Source organism: Phocoena sinus, chromosome 9, assembly GCF_008692025.1.
Source record: "Phocoena sinus isolate mPhoSin1 chromosome 9, mPhoSin1.pri, whole genome shotgun sequence".
NCBI lineage: Eukaryota > Metazoa > Chordata > Mammalia > Artiodactyla > Phocoenidae > Phocoena > Phocoena sinus.
In genome coordinates this window covers 1,058,425-1,077,621 of record NC_045771.1, presented here as the reverse complement: position 1 = coordinate 1,077,621, position 19,197 = coordinate 1,058,425, and the positions used below count along the sequence as shown (strand labels likewise).

The window sequence follows — 19,197 nt, the reverse complement described above, 5'->3', positions numbered from 1 at the left end:
TGGAGCTAGAAACACGCCCATATGCATATATGTACAGACACACTGGATGAGCACCAACACGGCAACGGCCGTGTGTGTAGCTGCATCCATTTTGCCAGTAATGACTGTTTCTTGAAGAGTCTATCACAGGAAATGTGCCCTAAGTAAGATTTTTAGAAATAAACTCGTATTAAGAAAATGTAAGTGATGGTCAGGCAATCGGGATGGAGTGGGTCTGTCCAAGAGCGTCCAGGACCCCCTGCCGCTCGCGCCCTCCGCCTCCCTGGGTAGGGGGACAGGGCGACAGGCGAGACGCCAAACTCGCGTCTCTGCTGGAGCTGTTTCACGTGCTATTTAACACACAGGGCTATTCAAATAAAGAAATTTGTTTTGTTTTTCAAAGTGGGCTAAAAGGCAAAAGAAATAGTATCAAAATAACCTTCTGTAAGAATCTGTAACACAAATTCAAGAAATCCAGAGTTATACCTGAAACCCCATCTTTATGACAACACGCCGTTTCAACCTCCCTCGAGTTACGTATCTGTGACTGTTCAGATACAGATCACTTTACGAACACGTGTAATTAAAGTGGTTTAAAGGGCACTTTGCCTTTATTCTCTAATTCCTTGTTTTGAATATTTATCTGTTTTCCATACCTGCTAGGTTTCCAATCAGCTAAACGTAAGGGAGGTTCTAGAAAGCTCAGAACGTGGTTATGGGTGGCCTTCGACACCTTCATTTTCTCTCTAGGTATTTTTAAACTGTCAGCTTCCAAACCGCACCACAAATACACGGTAATGCGGGAACTCCAGCCAGGTGTTCATCCAAGGTCATCCATTTCAGGATCTGGGCCTAGCTCTCATCGCCATAGCTAACCAGCTGAGCACCCAAACGAAAACTGGGCTCTCTTCACCAATAGCCTGTGACATTCACACCCTAGGATTCTTCACCACTTGAAGAATCTTACCGAAAACGATGACCTCATTTCCACAATTCTAAGATACCCATTCCCCCCTCACATTCTAACACCTCTAAAGCTAGAAAGCGTCTTACGGTTAATGTGTGAGTCAACATAATCTCCCCTCCCCTCCCCTATACACAACATAAATAGATTTATAACATACAAATCTTAGCAGATGGCACGTCTTACAGCAAACGGCCCCTTGGACCCAGGAGACCCCTTCTCTCCGTGTCCGCACTCAGCACGCTACCCCACCGGCGGGCCGTGGGTCTTACCTGCGGAAATCCAGAAGGGACCTCGTGGAGGCAGGCACTCCCTGGTCATACCAGCTCAGGAAGTGGAACTGCGTCACCGTGCGAGTCTCGTTGGTTTGAAGGTTCTTCAGATAAAAGCTCCTCACGAGGAAATCCTCGCACCAGATGTGTTCAGAGACCAGATGCACCTGGGCGGGGGGAGAGCGGACGGGGGTGTGTGTGTGCAGAAACAGGCGTTGGCTGGGGGCCCAGCTCGGCTGAGCGCGGAGCCACATTGCGGAGAGAGGGGTGGGGACCGCGGGGGCACGTGGCGTGCGGGGGATGCTGGTGAGCAGCCCCGCCTACCTTCCCAATTTCAACGGAGTTTACACAAAAGATCACTTGGTGGTTTTTTTGTTTTTTGTGTGTTTTTTAAATGTCACTCTGGGGCATAGTAGTCAAATTACTGGAAAAACCTGTTACAATCCAAACGATTCATTTCTGTCTTTTCTAAGCCATGTAAACCTTCAACAAAAATCACCCGAGAAAAATTATACTTTTGAGCAAAAACGCCACACGAGGTTCCACTCTCACTGACATGTCATCAGGGAGGCACCACCTGGCTGTAGAAAGAGGAAACCAAAGGCTTACACAGATGCTGCTGGGCCCTGAGCTTGGAAGCCCAGGGCAGGGACCCCAAAGCCACGACCGGCTTAGGGGGAACCTCTGTGCTTCTAACGTGGGTCCTGCTGTGGGACTTTGGCATTCTGAGTAATTTTCATGCAAAACAGGGTCAAAGGACACACTCCAGTACTGGTTTAACTGCCCAAGTTTCCTTAGTTCCTTCCTGATGTGGGCAAAAATCCAGCAGGAGAAATGAGCTTGCCTGCAGGGGACCCTCAGATAAAAAGGCCAAGCACTGTGGACACAGACCACCGGAGAGCAGCAGGGGCTGGGGTGCAGGCGGGATGCTAAGAATTAGGGACGGTGTCAAGAGGCTTTTTTCTGAAAAAGGACCCACTCGGGGCCTGTTTTCCAGAACCAGGCTCAACTGACCACCCAGTGAGGTCATTTTTTGGTCCTTTCTGTCCAAATTTGGATTCATAAAATTAAAAAAATGAAAACCATTTCTGCCAGAGTCCCCATGGCATAGATGTCTGGAGGGTCTTGGTGTCTGTTGACCACGGGCCTGTGGACACCTCCTACGGGGACCGACTGCACAGCAAGGCTTCAAGGGACAGCGGCTGGTGACCGCACAGGGCAGGCCCGCCAGCGCCCTCCACAGCCCATGGCCCCCAAGCCCACGGCCCACGGCGGCCACCCGGGGAAGTACCTCGTAGACGTGGTAGAGGTTGGAGCCCTCGTCCGGCCAGTAGTGGTAACACTGCCTGACGCCGTTCTCCGAGAGGGGGGTCAGCATGACGATGACCACACAGCCGCTCTCCCACACCATCTGCAGACAGACAGAGACCGGCGTGAGTGGCTGAGCCCCATGACATGCGTAGTTAGTGCCCCGGAGACACAGTCCGAATCTGTTCCGTGCACAGGAGATTCATTTCATTTTCATTAGACAGTGGGCTCTGCAGCTGCTTTCCCATCTCCGAATATGCTGGCCCCATAATTTGCATGTTCCGTGGAATATTAAAAAGAGAATCTAGTAAACTCGTTCCACATCCTGTAAAACCTCCTCAGTTGTATGTTCAGCTGCCCGGCTCCCCCCGTTTTGGTCTGTAACGCAGGACAAACAGGCGACTGGTCCCACAGTGGGTTGGCTGGCCTGACTCGGACACACCACATCTCCATGGGACACAAACAGAAATTAGTGGACGTGTTCGTTTTCCAGCACTTGTCATTGTTTGTGCGACTTGACCAACAGTTTGCTTTGTGGAGCTGCCATCCTATCGGAAACAGCCCTGAAAGCATTTCTTCCCAAGTGCGTTACAGCCACGAGTCCCCACCGGCATTTCGTTTCCTTTTACCGAAATATAGCAATACCGCCCAAAGGAAAGCGCACCCCAACCTGACTTAATCATCCGTAACAGCCACACCAAAACCAGCTCCGAGACACGAGAAACAAATGGACCCACGTTTAAACACCAGACGTGGCAAAGACACAAAGGCTCTCGAGCTTGGCTTCTTTTCAGACAAAACTCACAACTTTGTGGCCGCGAGCCTACGTGCTTGGAGCACTTTTGCTAAAACCACTGATTCTATGGGTTAAACGTAAGGGATAGAAATAGTCAATATTCTTAAGGCCCCTCTTTGTGTATCATCTATAGTGGAATTCAAGGGGACTTGCTGCAGTGTTTACAAAAGAGCCCACATAAACGTGAATTACGCTCAAACCCACATGCTTTCCTTCCCTTTAGTGCAAATCCAACAACAGATGAGAATTCAAAGCCAGCGCCCGCTCTAAGCTTCTCAGGCCTCCAGACCTACCCGCTGATCTGTCCTCCTAACACAGAGCGGTTTAATGTGCCTTGAGAAGGTGCAGAAGCCTAGTGAAGCCATTACGAAAATAGGAGAAACACAGATTTTATGAGTGTAATAAAAATGCAATGATCCAGGCCATAAACTAATCGTCGAGGCTCTGCTTGTGGCCCCCAGGAGTGGCGTTAGGAAGGCCCTCCCCCACCGAGGTCCTTCCGTCTGGGGACCCGCCTGGCTCTCTGAAGGTTTGGTTAAGAGTGAATCCAAATGAAATAATTTAAACGAACAACCCCAAAGGCACTCCTGGGGATAATACTTCTTTTGAGGTCACTGTGTGAAAGCAGACAGGGGAACTGACTAAATCAAAGCAATCTCAGCCCACGTGGGCACCAGCCCTGCCCGTGTGGCCTGGAGCCTGTGCGCGGGGCGACAGCCACCTTCGCCACCTTTTCCGGTCTCCCACCGCGCTGCCTGGCCAGCTGGCCCCCCGAGCACACCGGGAAAGCTGTGGCGGGTTTCGGAGGGAATACAGGAGCTGGTGGAAACCCCAGCTGAGCAGGTTCAGCTTCTGAACAGGAGACTGCACTCCCACCCTCTTCCTTGGCTTGGTTTTGCAGGGTCACGCCTGGCGTGGGGAAGACGCGATTTCTGTGCCCAATCTTTGAGAAACCTACTACATTTTTCTCTTCGAGGAAGTAAAAAACGACCCGGATTCCCTACCTGATCTTGCTGTGGTCCACTGAAGCCAGCGCTTTGCTGAATTAAAGAGCGATGATGGCTGAATGCCAGAAGTGGCACTTCCTAGCACTTTCCGTTTGATTCAGTGTCAGACAACACAGCATGCGTGGTCGTCTCCCGGTTCATTGGGCACCTAGCACGGGTCAGGACATCAGAGGCCACGGCAGGGGTGGGGAGAGAGGTCCTGGCCATAACAGTCCTTTACTGACATAAAGTGGGTTCCTTTTCCCGAACAGGAAGCAGGTGCTGTCAGCCCTGGGTCAGAAGAAAGCTGTCAGCGTGGATTAAACGTGGCCTTACATGTGGGATCCCGAGGATAAGTCCCTGGTGCTACGTTGGGAGAAGAACCAGAAATGCCCCCCTTTTCATGAGCTTCTCCTAGAACGCACCAGCACAGGCCAGGGAAGCCCACCCGGAAGGCATGTTATCACCCCGCACACAGGGGTTGGGGGCAGGCGTGACGGGGCCACCGGTGGTGACGATGCCCACCGACTTCTTCACTGGTGGTGGTGTCACAGGGGTCGGGGTAGCCATCTCCGAGGTCCTGGGCTGTCATAAAACACTCCAGCTACACCCTGCCACCCATGCCTGTGCTCCCAGCCCCGAGTGGCACTCAGAGGCCACCCAGAGAAGGAACACATGATGGCAACGCAGCTGATGGAGCTGAGCCTGGGAACCTGTTCATGGTCATCAGACCCAGGCGAGTGGAAAAGTTAGCACGCAGCCGTAGTCAGACCGTTGGCCCAAGTGACATGAAATACATACTCTAGAGGGAATTTGATCCAACTGAGTAAGTAAGTTACAGATTGTTGGTTAAAAAACAAACACCATATCGCTCTCTGCAACCCCGCAGGGGTTGAACTTTGACATGTTGACGTCTTGACCCCTGAAAAGACATGTTGACGTCTTAACCCCTGGCACCTATGAACGCGGCCTTATTTGGAAAGAGGGTCTCTGCATATGTCATAGGATTAAAAAGACGAGGTTATACTCCATCAGGGTGGGTCCTAATCCAACACAAGAGGAGGGAAACACCATGTGAACACGGGCTGGGACTGGGGAGACACTGCCAGGAACACTCGGGGCACCTAAAAGCTGGAAGGTCCTCCTCTCAGAGCTTCCGAGGGAGAGCAGCCCTGCCGGTACCTGGATTTTGGACTTCCGGCCTCTAGAACTGAGAGAATACACTTCCACTGTTCTAAGCCACCCAGTTTGTGGAAATTTGTTACGGCAGCCCCAGGAAAGGCATACACTCACTGATACCCGCCCTCTACTCCAGCCCCAAATCATCCACAGGTGTTGAAAGACATCAGCTCCAAGTTCCTTATATTAAGCTAATTAGAGCAGATGGAAAGAAACTACAGGGTCTCTTCATTCCAAGTCTTTCTGGAGCACCAAGTGTTTAGCAAACAAAACTCTTTCAAAGCCCGGCTGAGACCCGATTAAAGGCAAGACAATCCACCTGAATGGGTAAAAGGCCAGGGTTTCTTCTACAAAGCTCTCTGGTCTCTCCCGGCAGGAAGCTTCTCCTCCCTCTCCCTGGATCCCTTGTGATGAGCCCCTTTCCACTTGTACTGGTCTCGTCTGTGTTGGCACGACTTTCTACTACCAGATTGTCATCTCCTTGAAGACTAGAGCCTTGTCTGGTTGCCATTTCTACCTCCAAGGCATCTGGCACAGGGATTTATTACAGCTGATGCTTAGTTGAAAACAATACATATTTTAAGAAGAGATCATTTGAACAGTTCCGTAAAAAGAGAACTCAAAGAAAACGCTATCAAAGGCTCGCCTGACAGAAGTGCTCCTAGGACTCGCTCAGTGCACAGAAAAGTGGTTTTCTCGAAGCGCATGCGCTGTCTGCACGCCCATTGCAGCTGCCACTGCAGCAAGTGGGGCAGCTTTTCTCCAGACCAGGCCGAGCATCCTCGCCACCCCGCCACACGACCCATTCCCGCTGCCAACTTCTTTTCAAAGGTTGAACGGAGATCAGCTTAAGCCTGGCAATAAGGATGCTGACAAATTCGAAAACGATGAGGACTCAAAGAGGTCTCAGAGCACCTGCATTTTATGTCAATCAGCTGTAACCATGTGCTCTGAGGTCTATTAAAGAAGAAAAACAGCAGTGTCTGTGGCACTTCTGCAGTGCAGACCCCCAGCCCCGCTCTCGTCCCGTCCAGAGGACGGTCGTAAGAAACGCGCCATTAAGCCTTTCCAGACTCTGGTCTGCTTTGGCTACACAATCACAGGCCCTGAGTCAAACTGTGAACGCCGGGGGCGGCGGCCTGGCTAAATGAGGACGAAGGTGATGAAATCTTGATCACATCTTCCATGCGCGACTCACACCCACCTGGCTTGCTTCTCAGTAAACAAAGCTGTCAGCGTGGGCCTCCCTTGGAGATAAAACCCTGAGGTGATGGTAGCAAGCCGATATTAAATGCTGACACCCAGGAAGGGCCGAGCAGGCAGGAAGGCATCTCCCAGCTACTAAGATCAGAACTGAGCCCAAGCCAGTCTCGACTCTGGCTAAACTACAGCAGTCACCTCTGGACGTTTCCCACCAGCAGGAAGGAGGAACCGTCTCCACAAGGGATACTTGGCATTTCACTGGAACCGAGCAAAGACAGAACAGCCTGCTTGTGTGTCAGGCAGAGGCGATGTGGCTGGCGTGGCCATTCAGCGTTTCCACGGCGAGGCCACTCACACACCAAGCCGCCTGTTTATCCGAACTTTGTGCCGTTGCTGTGGAGGTGTTTATGTCAGGTGTCTGACTGTACGGGGAGTCACCTGGGCCCGGACTCTTGTCCCTTAGAATCACTTACAGCTCCCGGGCCTGCGTTTGTGTTTCAAATTTAATGTGCATGTTGACTTCTTAGGTAAAGAAAGTGCCACTCAGGCTGCCATCTTTCTTTTCAAAATCAGGACCTGATGTAAATGCATCGGATCCACTTGTGAATCAAGAGAAGGAGGGAGGAGAAAAAAGAAGAAAGAAGAAAAAACAAAGAAAGAAAGAAAAAAGAAGAAAGGAAAGACAGACTAAGGAAGCAGTATTACACAGAAAAGCAAAGGGTTTTCAGCTGAGGTCCATAAAAATCAGTTAAAGAGGAAACTCAGGCTGTGTTTCTTACCCGAGCCTGAGCTAAGGCTCTGCCACGTGCCTGGCGCAAGGATGCCCTGCCGGGCTCACCATACACGACTGCGCACAGCCCCGCTCAGAGCACGGTCTCCAAACCCACGTTTACACAAGATGATCTGACAAAAGTTTCCTCTTATCTTTAAAGGTTTGTGAATTCATGTACGGAGAATTCAACCAGACTAAATATTTGAAGCAAAATATCCTGGAAAATCTAGGGCACGTGGTTAAAGTACTTGTGAACGCGTGGAAATGAAAGATCAGGTTTTTCCTAGAAATTCACTGTCCTCAAATCCCGCACTCCTTTAAGTTAATCAAGTTATGTGCTTTAACGTCAAAGTTCACAGGGCTCCTGAGTACATTTCTCTGACCACAATCTCTTAACACTCCAGAATCAGTAAAATCTGCAAATCCTTCTCTTTCCCATCATTCACTGCCCAGGGCTAGTGCTGGATGAATATCCAGCAGTGACTCGGCATGAGCTGCGGGACAGGGACTGGAGGACGTCCTCCTACTCTGGGTCCCGCCTCTTAGAACACCCTGACATCGCGAGCCCTGACGTGACCAGGCGTCCTGCCGACTGGGGGGCACTGGGGTGTCTGCACGGGCGCGCCCAGCGAGGGTCACCTCTGGGTGTTCCGGGCTAGGCTCCTGGGGGCCTGGGTGACGCTGGCTGTCAGCTGACCTGCCCAGAGGTGGGAGCCCGGGCGCGCTATGGAAACGGGGCTGCCGCCTTCCGGCTCCCTGTCTGCTGGACCCGCGTGGCCCCGGCGCACGGCTCACCCCTGTAATTCGTCATGACCTTTCTACTGCATTTCTGTTTCACCCCCCTGCGCAGCAAGTCCCTGGAGGAAAAATCTTTATGTTCCTTCGGTCTTCCACGGTACTTCGCTCGGGTTTTTCCTTGACCATCCTAAGAACGACGACTGACGGGTGCTACGGAATAAAAACACTTTATTTTTTTTTTTTTGCAGTACGCAGGCCTCTCACTGCTGTGGCCTCTCCCGTTAAGGAGCACAGGCTCTGGACGCGCAGGCTCAGTGGCCATGGCTCACGGACCCAGCCGCTCCGCGGCATGTGGGATCTTCCCGGACCGGGCCACGAACTCGAAAAACACTTTATTTAAATCCAGCCCATCCGTTTGGAAAAGTGCACTTCCCCAGTTAAGACTTCATAGCAGAATATACTTTCAGAAGGTGGGAAACAGAAATCAACAGGTGGACTACTTTCTTGGTAAAATGTTAATAATAATAATAAATGTCGACACTAGTTGGGCACCAGCTGAATTGCTGCGGACCTCAGCAGGCCTCTGCCCTGGAGTCTGTGGCCCAGCTCTCCAGCCTCTGATTCTGTCTGAAAGTTACCAAAAAGTCTGTCGAGCAAGGTGGGCCAGCCTGGAAATTCTAGAGCGTCTCCCCTCACCCAGCCCCCAGTGAGCGGGGAACGGCCACCAGCCCCTGCCCTGGAGGGGCCCCGGCCCTGAGCTCAGCCACCGCTGGCTGGCTGGGGACCTCGCGCGCCGACCGTAGGGTCCACATCCGCAGGGAGTCCTCACGCACCTGAACCAGCCACCGCGCTGCCTGAATTTCTGCTTTGTCCGAAAATACAGAAGGAGAGACGGCAGACAGCCCACGGCCCACGTGGATGGGGCTCCTTGGAACGCGGGGGTGAGACGGTAGGGCCGGGGGCCGGGGCAGCTCCAGGACCAATGGGTGATGCCCGCCTGGACAGCTCAGGGCCGGGCAGCCTGCGCCCGGGGCTCGTCCTCCCACCCTGCTCACAGCCCAGAGGCCGCTGTTCTCCAGGAAGGCTGTCCCCAAGCTCCCGAGGCACCTGGAGCTCGTGTGTGAGCCCAGCGGGCCTGGCTCCTGGCGGGTGTGCAGGCCTCCCCTCCTTGCAGGGAAACCTCGGCTCCTGGAGAAGCCTTCCCCCAGTTCTAGCCTTGGACACACGCACGCACATGCACACGCACACCTGGGGGATGCAGCTCACACCCTCTGTGCCTGGAGGGGAGGCACCATGTCCCCTCCGTCACAGCAGGGGCCTGGCCCGCGAGAGCCGACAGCCCCCACGGCGGGATGGCCTTTCTCTCCTCTTCACTGGGCAGGAGACACACCTGCCCAGTCGCCGCCCCCTCCTCGCTTTAAGGCCAGTGGGTCAGTGAGAAGCGTGTCGGACCACACAGATCCCGTCTGAAACCCGCCTGCAGCTACTGCGTGCATTTGGGGGGCGTCGTTTGGAATCCCTGGGCCTCGGCTTTTCTGCTGGAACTGGGGTCCTGATTTTCGTTTATTCTAGTGAAATATACATAACACAGAAATACCTTCTTAACTAGTTTTAAGTGTACGGTTCAAGGGCTTTCAGGACGTTCACCTTGTGCCACCATCACCACCACCGTCCCCAGAACTTTCTCATCCCCCCAAACTGAGCCTCTGCCCCACCAAACACCAACTCCCCGACCCCCTCCCCAGCCCCAGGCCCCCACCCGCCCCCTGTCTCTGCGGGACCCCGTCTGGGGGGATCACACACTCGCAACAGCCTTACCCCAGGTTGTCGGGGGCGTCGGGTGAGGTCACGCACCCCGAGCGCCTGCCCCGGGCCCAGCACACGGTAAGCACTCAATAGCTGTTGTCTCCCTCTCTCCTGCTTCTTTCCTCACGTGAACTTGGACCCGGATGTCGGTCTGCCTTCTCCCGGAGCTGCCACCTCAGGCCCCGGGGACACGTGGGGCTGTCCTCACAGGTCAGAACATGTTTCTACAGGAAGGTCGTGGGTCGGGCATGCATTTGGTTTGGAATCGAATTCTCAGAACACATCATGTGAATTCAGGGAAAGAATTCTAATCGCGGGACGGTGAACAGTGCTGTGTGTCCCGGCAGAGCCCTTGGGGTGGGGAGTCAGGCGTGAGGGTCCCGGCTGGAGCAGGAGCCCCCGCCTCATGGTGACCGCAGTCAGGGCGGAAGGGCTGCCGCTGAGTCACACCTACGATGGAATGCTCCAGAAGTGCCGTGTCTGCGTGCAGACGGAGTCTCCCCGATCCCTCCTCTGCATGTTGCCCCTCGGTCCCGAGGCTGCCGATGACCTCGGCGTCGCTGCGTATCCCTGGCCCTCCTCCGCCCACCTGCCCGCCCTGCGGCCTCCTGCTGCGGCCACCCGTCCTGTTGCGATGCTGCCACGTTCGGGGCTTAGTGTCTGTTTTCTTCTTTGCCATCGTATTGGGTGGAATAATGTCCCCCAAAGTCACGTCCACGAACCTGTGAACGTGGCCGTATTTGGAAACAGGAGAAGGAACAAGCTGCTGTCTTCAGCTCCCAGCCTGGGCTCCTTTGTGCCGTGGGAAAGGGCACACAGCCGTTCACGTGAACCCACCTCACAGGGGCCTTTCCTATGGGGGTTTGCTCATCACAGACACAGAATAAGCCCCCGTGAGCTCGGCCCTGGGAGGGGCTTCGGAGCAGCACCCACGAGCTCCAATAAGAGGAAGACGCTTCGATATTTTCTGTAACAGGTGCTGAGCTCCTGGGTCAAAACTTATCAAAGGCCGTGAATCCAGACAACGCAATGAGACGTGAACCCTTACTCAGAGGTCTCCGTTCAGCCTATTGTCTTGGACACAGGAAACTTCTTACGTTTCAAATCAGGTTCTGTTCTCAAAAGAGCTCGCACCTCCCTGTGGCTTTTGAGAAGTTCTACAAGGAGTTTTCAAGGCCGGTGCTGTTTCCCCCTCGCGCTTTCTGCTGGGCCCGAGGTGGAGGGGGCAGCTGGACTTGGAATGTTTGAGGATGTCGAGCCTGTGACCTGGGTGAGTTATTAATAAAGAGCCATGCTTGTGAGATGCCCACTTCTAGAATATGATTCAGAGGGCCAACCCGACCAACGTGACTGTGCTGGGAAGCAAATCACAAGCGATGAAGTGCCTCCGTTCCAAGGCCAACACGTCTTCACTGCGTTCTGCCTGCATCCGGACGCCCCGAGGCCGGTGTGGAGACCATGGCGTCCCTCCCAAGGGCTGTGGAGGAGACAAAGTGAGGCAGGTCTTTCTGCTGCAGGACGGCTCCCAGGCTGTGACGGGCTGACGAGCCCCAGACATCCCGGGAGGGCCAGCCTGTTGGCCACAGAGTATCTGCTCCCACCTTGAGGGATGCCATTGCTTCCTGGACAGTTTGATAAATGCTGACCCCGTCTCAAAGCATCTTGCACTTCATCTCACCTTAACGCTTTTCTCCAGCTGTGTCATTCAGGGATATTTTCTTTCCATTTCGAGAACGTATGCTCCTTGATATCAGACCTCCATAAATGCTCTAGAATCCTATTAGTATAAATACTGACAAACACTGATTATAAATACTGACAAAATGAATTGTCCCCAACAATGGCAACTACTCGGAATAAGCAGAAAGAAAAACATACCAGTGTTCCTGTGTACTAGCCACGGGCGCTGGGGCAGAGTACGAGCCTCTAGTCTCACGGACTGCCAAGATTATAGGACAGAACGTGTAAAACCCTCGACACAGGGCCTGGTACGCGGTAAGTGGTCCACGGATGTGAGCAATGAGTATGCTGAGAGCATCTCTATGCCCTCAGACACGTGTGATCCTGTTGGCAAGAGAAGCTTTCACGCATGAAGTTACAACCGGGACCTGAAACCGATAAAAATGAAACTTCCCCTCTTTGGGGGCACTACACGTCCCTTGTAACTGTGCACCTTGGGATGGTGGGTCAAAGCACAGTCGAAGCTGCGGTGATAGTGGGATTCTGTGGGTCCCTTATTCTGCCACACGACTCGGGATTTTCTTTATTCTGCTTGTCTGAGCACGGGGAGCCTGGGGTTGGCCGGGAAGGTGGCTGAGCAGACCCTGGGCCTCCACGGAATTCCAGCGACGCTCTGCGGGCAGAACCAGGACCAGTGGGCTCACGGCTCGGGAACACAGCTCCGCATGGCGTGAGGAAGACCCTCGGGCCCGGGCCCCAAGCTCCCCTCCTGGAGCAGCTCCGCCTGGGCTGCGTGACCCCTCGGCAGGTTAGGTGTAACGGGGAGGAGGCTCAGCCCTCAAGGGTGGAGGGACCAGCTTGTCCTCAGGCCACAGCCTGATGGCTCTAGGCCATGACCACAGGGTTCAGCTCGGTCTTTTTTTTCTAATAGCGTGAAGCCACCATGGAAGAGCGGGGCCACGGAGACGTGTCCAGTCTTGGTTTCCTACTCGCTGGGTGAGTTATGCAATCTCCCAGATGCTCGCTTGTCTTGCCTGGGAACTGGGGATGTTGACACCTGTGCATCGATACGCTTACAAGGCAATGAGCCCTGGGACACTCAGCAAATCCTGGATCCCTTCCTGACTCTCCGGAAAAGCCTGCAGAGACCGTTCTCAAGGGTGGAGAGGAACACTGTCCCTCCTTGGGGTGGAGAGTCAGGAGAGGGTTGACTGGAAAGTTGGGAAAGTGACTGTCAGACCACAGGGAACAGGGAACACGGAATTTGCTAACTTCAGCTAGTCCCTCTGTCGGGATGAACGACCGGGTTAGAGACGGCATGGCCACGGGACCAAGACAGCCCAGCTCTGTGGACCACAAGCTGCTCCGGCCCCATCATCACCTGTGCCCCGGGACCCAGAAGGCACATCTTCCTCAACTTGTCCTCAGGGGGCCCTCTGTACCGGTTCTGGGGACACCCGATGTGCCCGACACACAGGAGGGGGTTGTCATAGCCACCGAGCAATGACGTGACCTCATGCGCACACCCCACGGTGCCACCTTCCAAGAGCTGTTCCTACGGAGCTCTGCCATGCTGTGGACAATGGGGGAAAAGAGAGGGGACTGGGAGAGGGAAGCCCACTGGCCTCCTGGTTTCCCTTTTATTGGCCAATGTGGACACGAGTTCTCAATGTCTGAGCCTGGTCTGAGTGTTTAGGATTTTGCTGAGTGAAAAGAAAGAGACCAACCTGACCTGTAAGATGCATCATTACAGAGTATCCACAAAGACAGAGACTATAATCTGAGCACCATCTTTTACCGCCATAAAATTAAAACTATAGACAAGAGATGCATTTGAATAAAATACAATAATTTAAACACTTATTATTTCATTTCTTTATAGTTCATAAAATAAAGCAGCTAAAGTAAAGTGGCTAAAAAGGTAAGAGTCTTTAAAGTATTAAATCTCTCAAAGGGAAGTTTTGACACTCAAATTTTGGAAAAAAAGATTGATAATAAAAAATATGAAAGGGCTCATATAAATTCTGAAATCAAGGAACATCTGATGAACACCTGTAAACAAATCTCAATTGGCTTAATTGAATCCAAGGCGTTATTCATGATCAATCAGAACAAAATTTCATTTAAAAAGATTCACCTGCCAGAAGTCGGCCACGGTCGCGGGCAGCGGTCCTTGGGTGGCGATGTACGCGGGCTTCCTGGGATCGTGGTCCATCTGCGGAGACAAGACCGCAGAAGAAAGATGAGCTGAAGAGCCAGGGAGTGAAGGGCCGGCTGAGGGGAGGGGCGCGGCGTGTCCTGTGCTGACAGTCCCAGCCCTCGACCCACACGTGTGCGGAGCGGGAGACGCCGCCGCTCCTCCCCACGGCCCCTCCTGACCCTAACCCACCTGCGCTTTAGGCGGGGCCTGGGGCTCCCCGGCACCTGGAGCCTGGCGATTGGGGCTGAATGTTTTCCTTACCCCGGGATGGAGGTAACTGAGCAGTGTCGGTAGGAAAAGAGGTCAGTGACCCAGAGACCAGATACCAGAGCGTTAACCCACGCACAGGCCGCGCTAGGCAGGGTGGTGGGGACGAAGCGAGCGCACCCGGGGCAGTACCCAGGCCACTAACATGGTGACCCGTGCACGGACGCGTGTGACTGCAGAGGAGTTCGGTCGGTGTGCGCAGGCTTCACGGCCACCACTGGCCATGCGCAGGGTTCGAGGTAACGCGGCCGAGGTTAGCGCCGAGGGCACTGTGCTAGGCAGAGGGCGGGGGCGCTGCCGGGGGCCTGGAGGGATCCAGCAACAATGCCTGCCAGGACGAGTCACTCCCCTCCCGTGGGGGCTTGTTTCTCTTTACCCCGAAAGGGGCTCGGGCCCAGAGTCCTCCTGGGGTCTGAGAGCCAGCGCGGCACACGCTGCCTAGCCTTCCAGCAGCTGACTCCCTATTCTCTCTCCACCTCGCCAGACAGGGACCGAAAACAAGCAGAGGAGAATGCCGTGGTGGGTTACCTGGCTAGGTGGTCTGTCCGAATGCAGCCTGCTGGCTTTGAGAGAGGAAGTTTGGCTTAAAAGACCTTCATTATAACATCTAATTCAAAGACTGACTAAGCAGAAAAAAAAGAACATGAGAACGAAGCCTGGAGAAGCAGACAGGATTAAACCGGACGGACGGAGCTCTTCCCCCTCACGCTGGCGTCCTAAGAAGACAGGAAAGGACCGGGCGAGGCGTTAGAGCCAAGGCGCCCTTGCTGTCCCCGCCTTGAGGCCCGCAGAGGCCTCCCCCAGAAGGGAGTGGGCGGGTCTCCCCTTGGCGGCAGGCGGTTGCTGGCTCATCAGGCTGTGCAGCATCCTTCGTTCTTTCCCATCCAGCACCAGTTTCTACGCTTCGGACACCAGCGTTTGATTAAAGATTTAAGATGCTCCGCACTTGAAGGTACTCGTTAAGAAGACATCTCCCAATGCAGGGAAAGACACAGAGGGTGCGACCACACGATTCGACAGCGACATGCGAGGACGTCAGCTGTAAGCCCCGGGTCCCCTGAAAGCCCCTCCGAGTCTGGGTGTGAGAAGAGCCTGCGTGAGGCGCGTCCGCCTTAACACGAATCCAGTGAATCCTCCCGCAGCGCCTGCCCGTCAACACTTCCGGGGCCGAGGGTTGTCAGCGTCAAAGGATGCCCCCAGCGCACCTTATAATTATGTGCACCATGAAAGGGGGAAAGGGCACAAAAGAACAGGTGTAAGTTACTGTAACAGAACAACATCTGACGCTAGCTGGGGGGTGGAGCGGCAGGAGAAAAGCTTAGCGTGCATCTGATTTAGTGAGATTCGTACTTGAAACCGGAAATGCACGACGCACACAATACAGGTAAAACACGCATTTGTTGGGGGTGACAGCTACTTACGGAGACCCCTATCTCTTCCCTGCATGAAAAGTAAAACCCCACCTCCTTTTCAAGTGTGCCTTTTTGCCCAAAGCAATTCAGAGCGCAACACATTTCAAAATCGTTAGTGCGTTCAACCTAGCACATTTAGTGGCTTTCACAATGAGAAATGTGTGATTGAAAGTAAAAATCGGAACAGGGTTTCGGGAGGGTAGATAAGGCCCCCTGTTGTGGGAGGTCCTGATGTCATGGTGTTCCCATCTTCCCCATCCACTGCTCAATCCGAGACCGGGACCGGAGGACATGGGGCTGGGGTAAGGGGGAGGGGGGCGCTCAGTGGCCCATCACTCCCCTCCCCCTTGGCTGCGTCATGTGGCTGCCTCTTGGAAGGCAGTAGGCGATCACAGAGCGGTGACGTGCCACCAGTTGAACAGTGACTGAGATGACCACACCACCATCGCCTCATCCCGTGCACATCCCGTTGGACAGAAAATAATTCTGGGCAGAAGTATTCTGTGCGTGTAGCAAAGATAAAGCCACGGGAGCCTCAGCCCAGTTCTGTGCAACTTTGAATGAATGAAAGTAAAGCAAAAATTTAACTAAATGCACTGAAGTCTTACTACACTTGGGATCTCCAAGGCGGGATAAGCGTAACTAGAGGAAATCGCGTCAGTTTCTACGGACACGACTTCTCCATCGGGAGCTCTGGCTGCCAGCCCAGCGTGGTGGGTGACGATGCCTCCACCTCCAAGCTCCTGGTGGGGATGAGCATTGGCTTCTGCTGACATCTGAGCTGAATCTTCCCCCGTTCTTCCTTGTTGTTTCCCATTTCTCTGTAGTGTACTTTTTATCTGTAGGACTGTTGTGATTAAACACAAGGTCCAGCACTGTGAACGAAGTCAGGGTCTCTGGCCTCAGTCTTAGTGTCTGTAAAATGGGTGGGGTGGGGGCGGGGAGGCAGGACTTGGTCTCTACGGGCCCTTTAGCTCTGGGATTTTTTTCAGATAAAGTAGACCCCCGAAGTTTGTGATCAGTCTACTGGTCACGTAGCTGACTGAGTCTTACATGAAGATACCACATGAACTAGGGTGCCCGCAAGGTATATCCCTAGGAATTTCTAAATGCACGGCTAAAAAAAACCTAGCGATTTGGTTCAAGCTGTGGAATGACAGTTATAAATGACCATGAGTAACTAGTTCTAATCTGCATTAAAAAAATGTAGCGATATTTCCCCAGTGTTCCAAACAAAACTCATCCTAAAAACTAAGCCTTCAGCATATTAAGACCAGGGCGCCTGTGTTCTGAAGCCTTGAAGGGTGACAGGCAGGGGGCGCTGCCGGCTGGTGCGCAGGTGAGGGCAGGGCCGGTACTGCCCCCAGACCACCTGGTGGCCCAAAGTCTCAGGGAAGGTCTGGGCCAGCCTCTGGTAGGGGGGTCACGGGGATCACGTCTCCTACCCTGCAATCTCACTCAAGGTGAACACGCAGGTTATCTTCCAGTATTCCTATCTGCCCACCTTACACCTGCTTTTCCTAACATGTAAAGCAAAATTCACAGATGTTTTCTTAAAAACAAGAGAACATCAAGCCTGAGTTTTCAAGTCACTTTCCCAGACACCAAGTCAATGTGAGAGTTTGCTGGGAAATTGTAGCATTAGTAAAATCAGTGGGAGAGAGTCTGGCTTTTTTTTCATATTCTTATGAGTTGAGATTTACTTAAGAAAAGTATTGGCTATAAACCAGAATTATACACATACAGATGTTTGCTTGTAAATCCGAAAACCAAGGAATCGGCCCCCATATTCGGCCAATTCCTTAGGATGTTCAGGGCATCTGAGCAGTCATCCTTTTCTGAAGAGTCAGTTTGTATCTACTTAAATTTGTTAAACGCATTCTGAGTTTAAAAATGAAACCATTTCTCCCCTTAATAAACAGAGAAATGAAGAGTAAGTTCACTTTCAAGTGTTGTTGGGACGTTCAGACTTGTCCCTGGTCAGGGGACTCGTGTGCTGCTGTGTTAACGCCCGCCACCCCTTAGTCCATGCCCGACAGTGACCAAGCTCCAGTGCGGCTGATGGAGTTCTCCCGCAGACACCCCATGCGGGGAAGCAGAATTCCCGTTTACTTTCACGACCTCTCATTCCAGAGCAGAGGTTGCACATTATTTACTACTGGATGGCTTTCCTGAAATTTAATGACGAGTAAGTACAAATATGACAGACATAGTTATTGTAGTTTTATTCTGCATGGTCACGGGCTTCTTGGGCTCTCATTGTAAGCTCCTCACTCAATTCTGCTAGGAAACTCATTAACATCAGACCTTCAGTCATTTCAGGAAGAGGTACCGAGGATTTCTTCTAGTTCACGCTTCCAACCCAAATTTGCACAAAAAAGAACTGTGGCATGAAATAAAAGACACCGAAAAATCACTTGCCTCTCCTGGCCTCACCTTCTGACCCAGGTCCCTGCCCCGTTAAGCCTGAGAGGCTGTTCTGAATTTCCATCAACAAGAGAGAGACGGGGAAGGCACAGGAGTAGGGGCTGCTGGTGGGCGGCTTCTGGGAGAGATGCAGTTTCTCACCAGCACCCTTGTCCTCACTGAGTCCTAACTTTAGCCTGAAATAGCTCCAATGTCTGGAAGCCGGAACCCATAAAATGGGGGAGAGTCGGGCACCCCCCAACACTGAACCCCCGTCTCTGAGACGCGAAAAGAATTGTATTGCTCATTCTGGCCCTGTCACGTGGTTCATCCCAGGGAAGGAGCCCAGCGGGGAGAAGGCAGCTCTTTCCCTTCTACAGACCATCATCGTGACCCCTGTGTAGGGACCAGGTCCGGGAAGCTACAAAGCCCACCCTCAGCGGATGAAAGATGCGTAAATCAATGGGGCTTTGGCTTGGTTTTTTGACTTTAGAATTGATGGAAAAATACCAAACTCAACAAGTGTGTTTATTTAGAAAGACTGACTGAACGGCTCCAGTTAGAACTCTGAACACAGACGGAGCCAACGTTTGAGGTCTACTCTGCTGGAGGGAAAGGAGTGAGTCCTTAAAAATAACCCCAGAAACAAAGGCCTGAGCTCAGACGGGTGCAGACAAGATGCTTCCCTCCGAATCCCTTTCGCACCGCAAGCGTGTTACACTGTGCCCTCGCTGTGTGGTTGTGAGGTGTCAGGAAATGGGGCTGACCCACGGCACGCTGGAGTCATAGTAATAAGGTTTATACAGCAGATGCACTGAAATAAATGGAACCACCACGACGACAGCGGTCTATCAGCGGTCCTGCTTGCGATCAGACCACGAACTGTCTCACCCAAGGTCACCACTGAGGACGGCAGGGGCTGTCGTTCACCCAGGGCGCTCTCACGAATCCAGAGATGACCCCATAACCACCTCCCCCCTCCCCCATAACCTCAGAGGGCCGGAGCCCCCAGGACGTGCTGCGTCCTACACGCCCGTGTTTGACTGAAGCCAATGTGAGAACTTACTGAGCTGTCCTGACGCTCCCCGGAGACCAGCGTCAAGAACCACGGTTTAAGGGGGACACAGCCCCACCTGCTCCTGCCTCTCTGCTGCGGGCCCAGGTGCGCCCACCACGTGCCCTGAGAACCCCTGGCAGGTTCCTCTCACCAGCTGCTGACCTACACTCAC

General features: G+C 53.2%; 1 protein-coding gene across 1 annotated transcript in view; it reads right to left on the bottom strand.

Moving 5' to 3' along the window:
- The window catches only part of PTPRN2 (protein tyrosine phosphatase receptor type N2), a 693,051-nt gene that overhangs the window by 26,716 nt on the left and 647,138 nt on the right, over window positions 1-19,197 (bottom strand). Inside the window, exons 17-19 of the mRNA XM_032644042.1 lie at window positions 13,821-13,898; window positions 2,507-2,626; window positions 1,216-1,382 (exon numbers count right to left, since the gene is read on the bottom strand). Coding sequence (XP_032499933.1) covers window positions 1,216-1,382; window positions 2,507-2,626; window positions 13,821-13,898 — 365 coding nt within the window. The remainder of the gene's footprint in view (window positions 1-1,215; window positions 1,383-2,506; window positions 2,627-13,820; window positions 13,899-19,197) is intronic.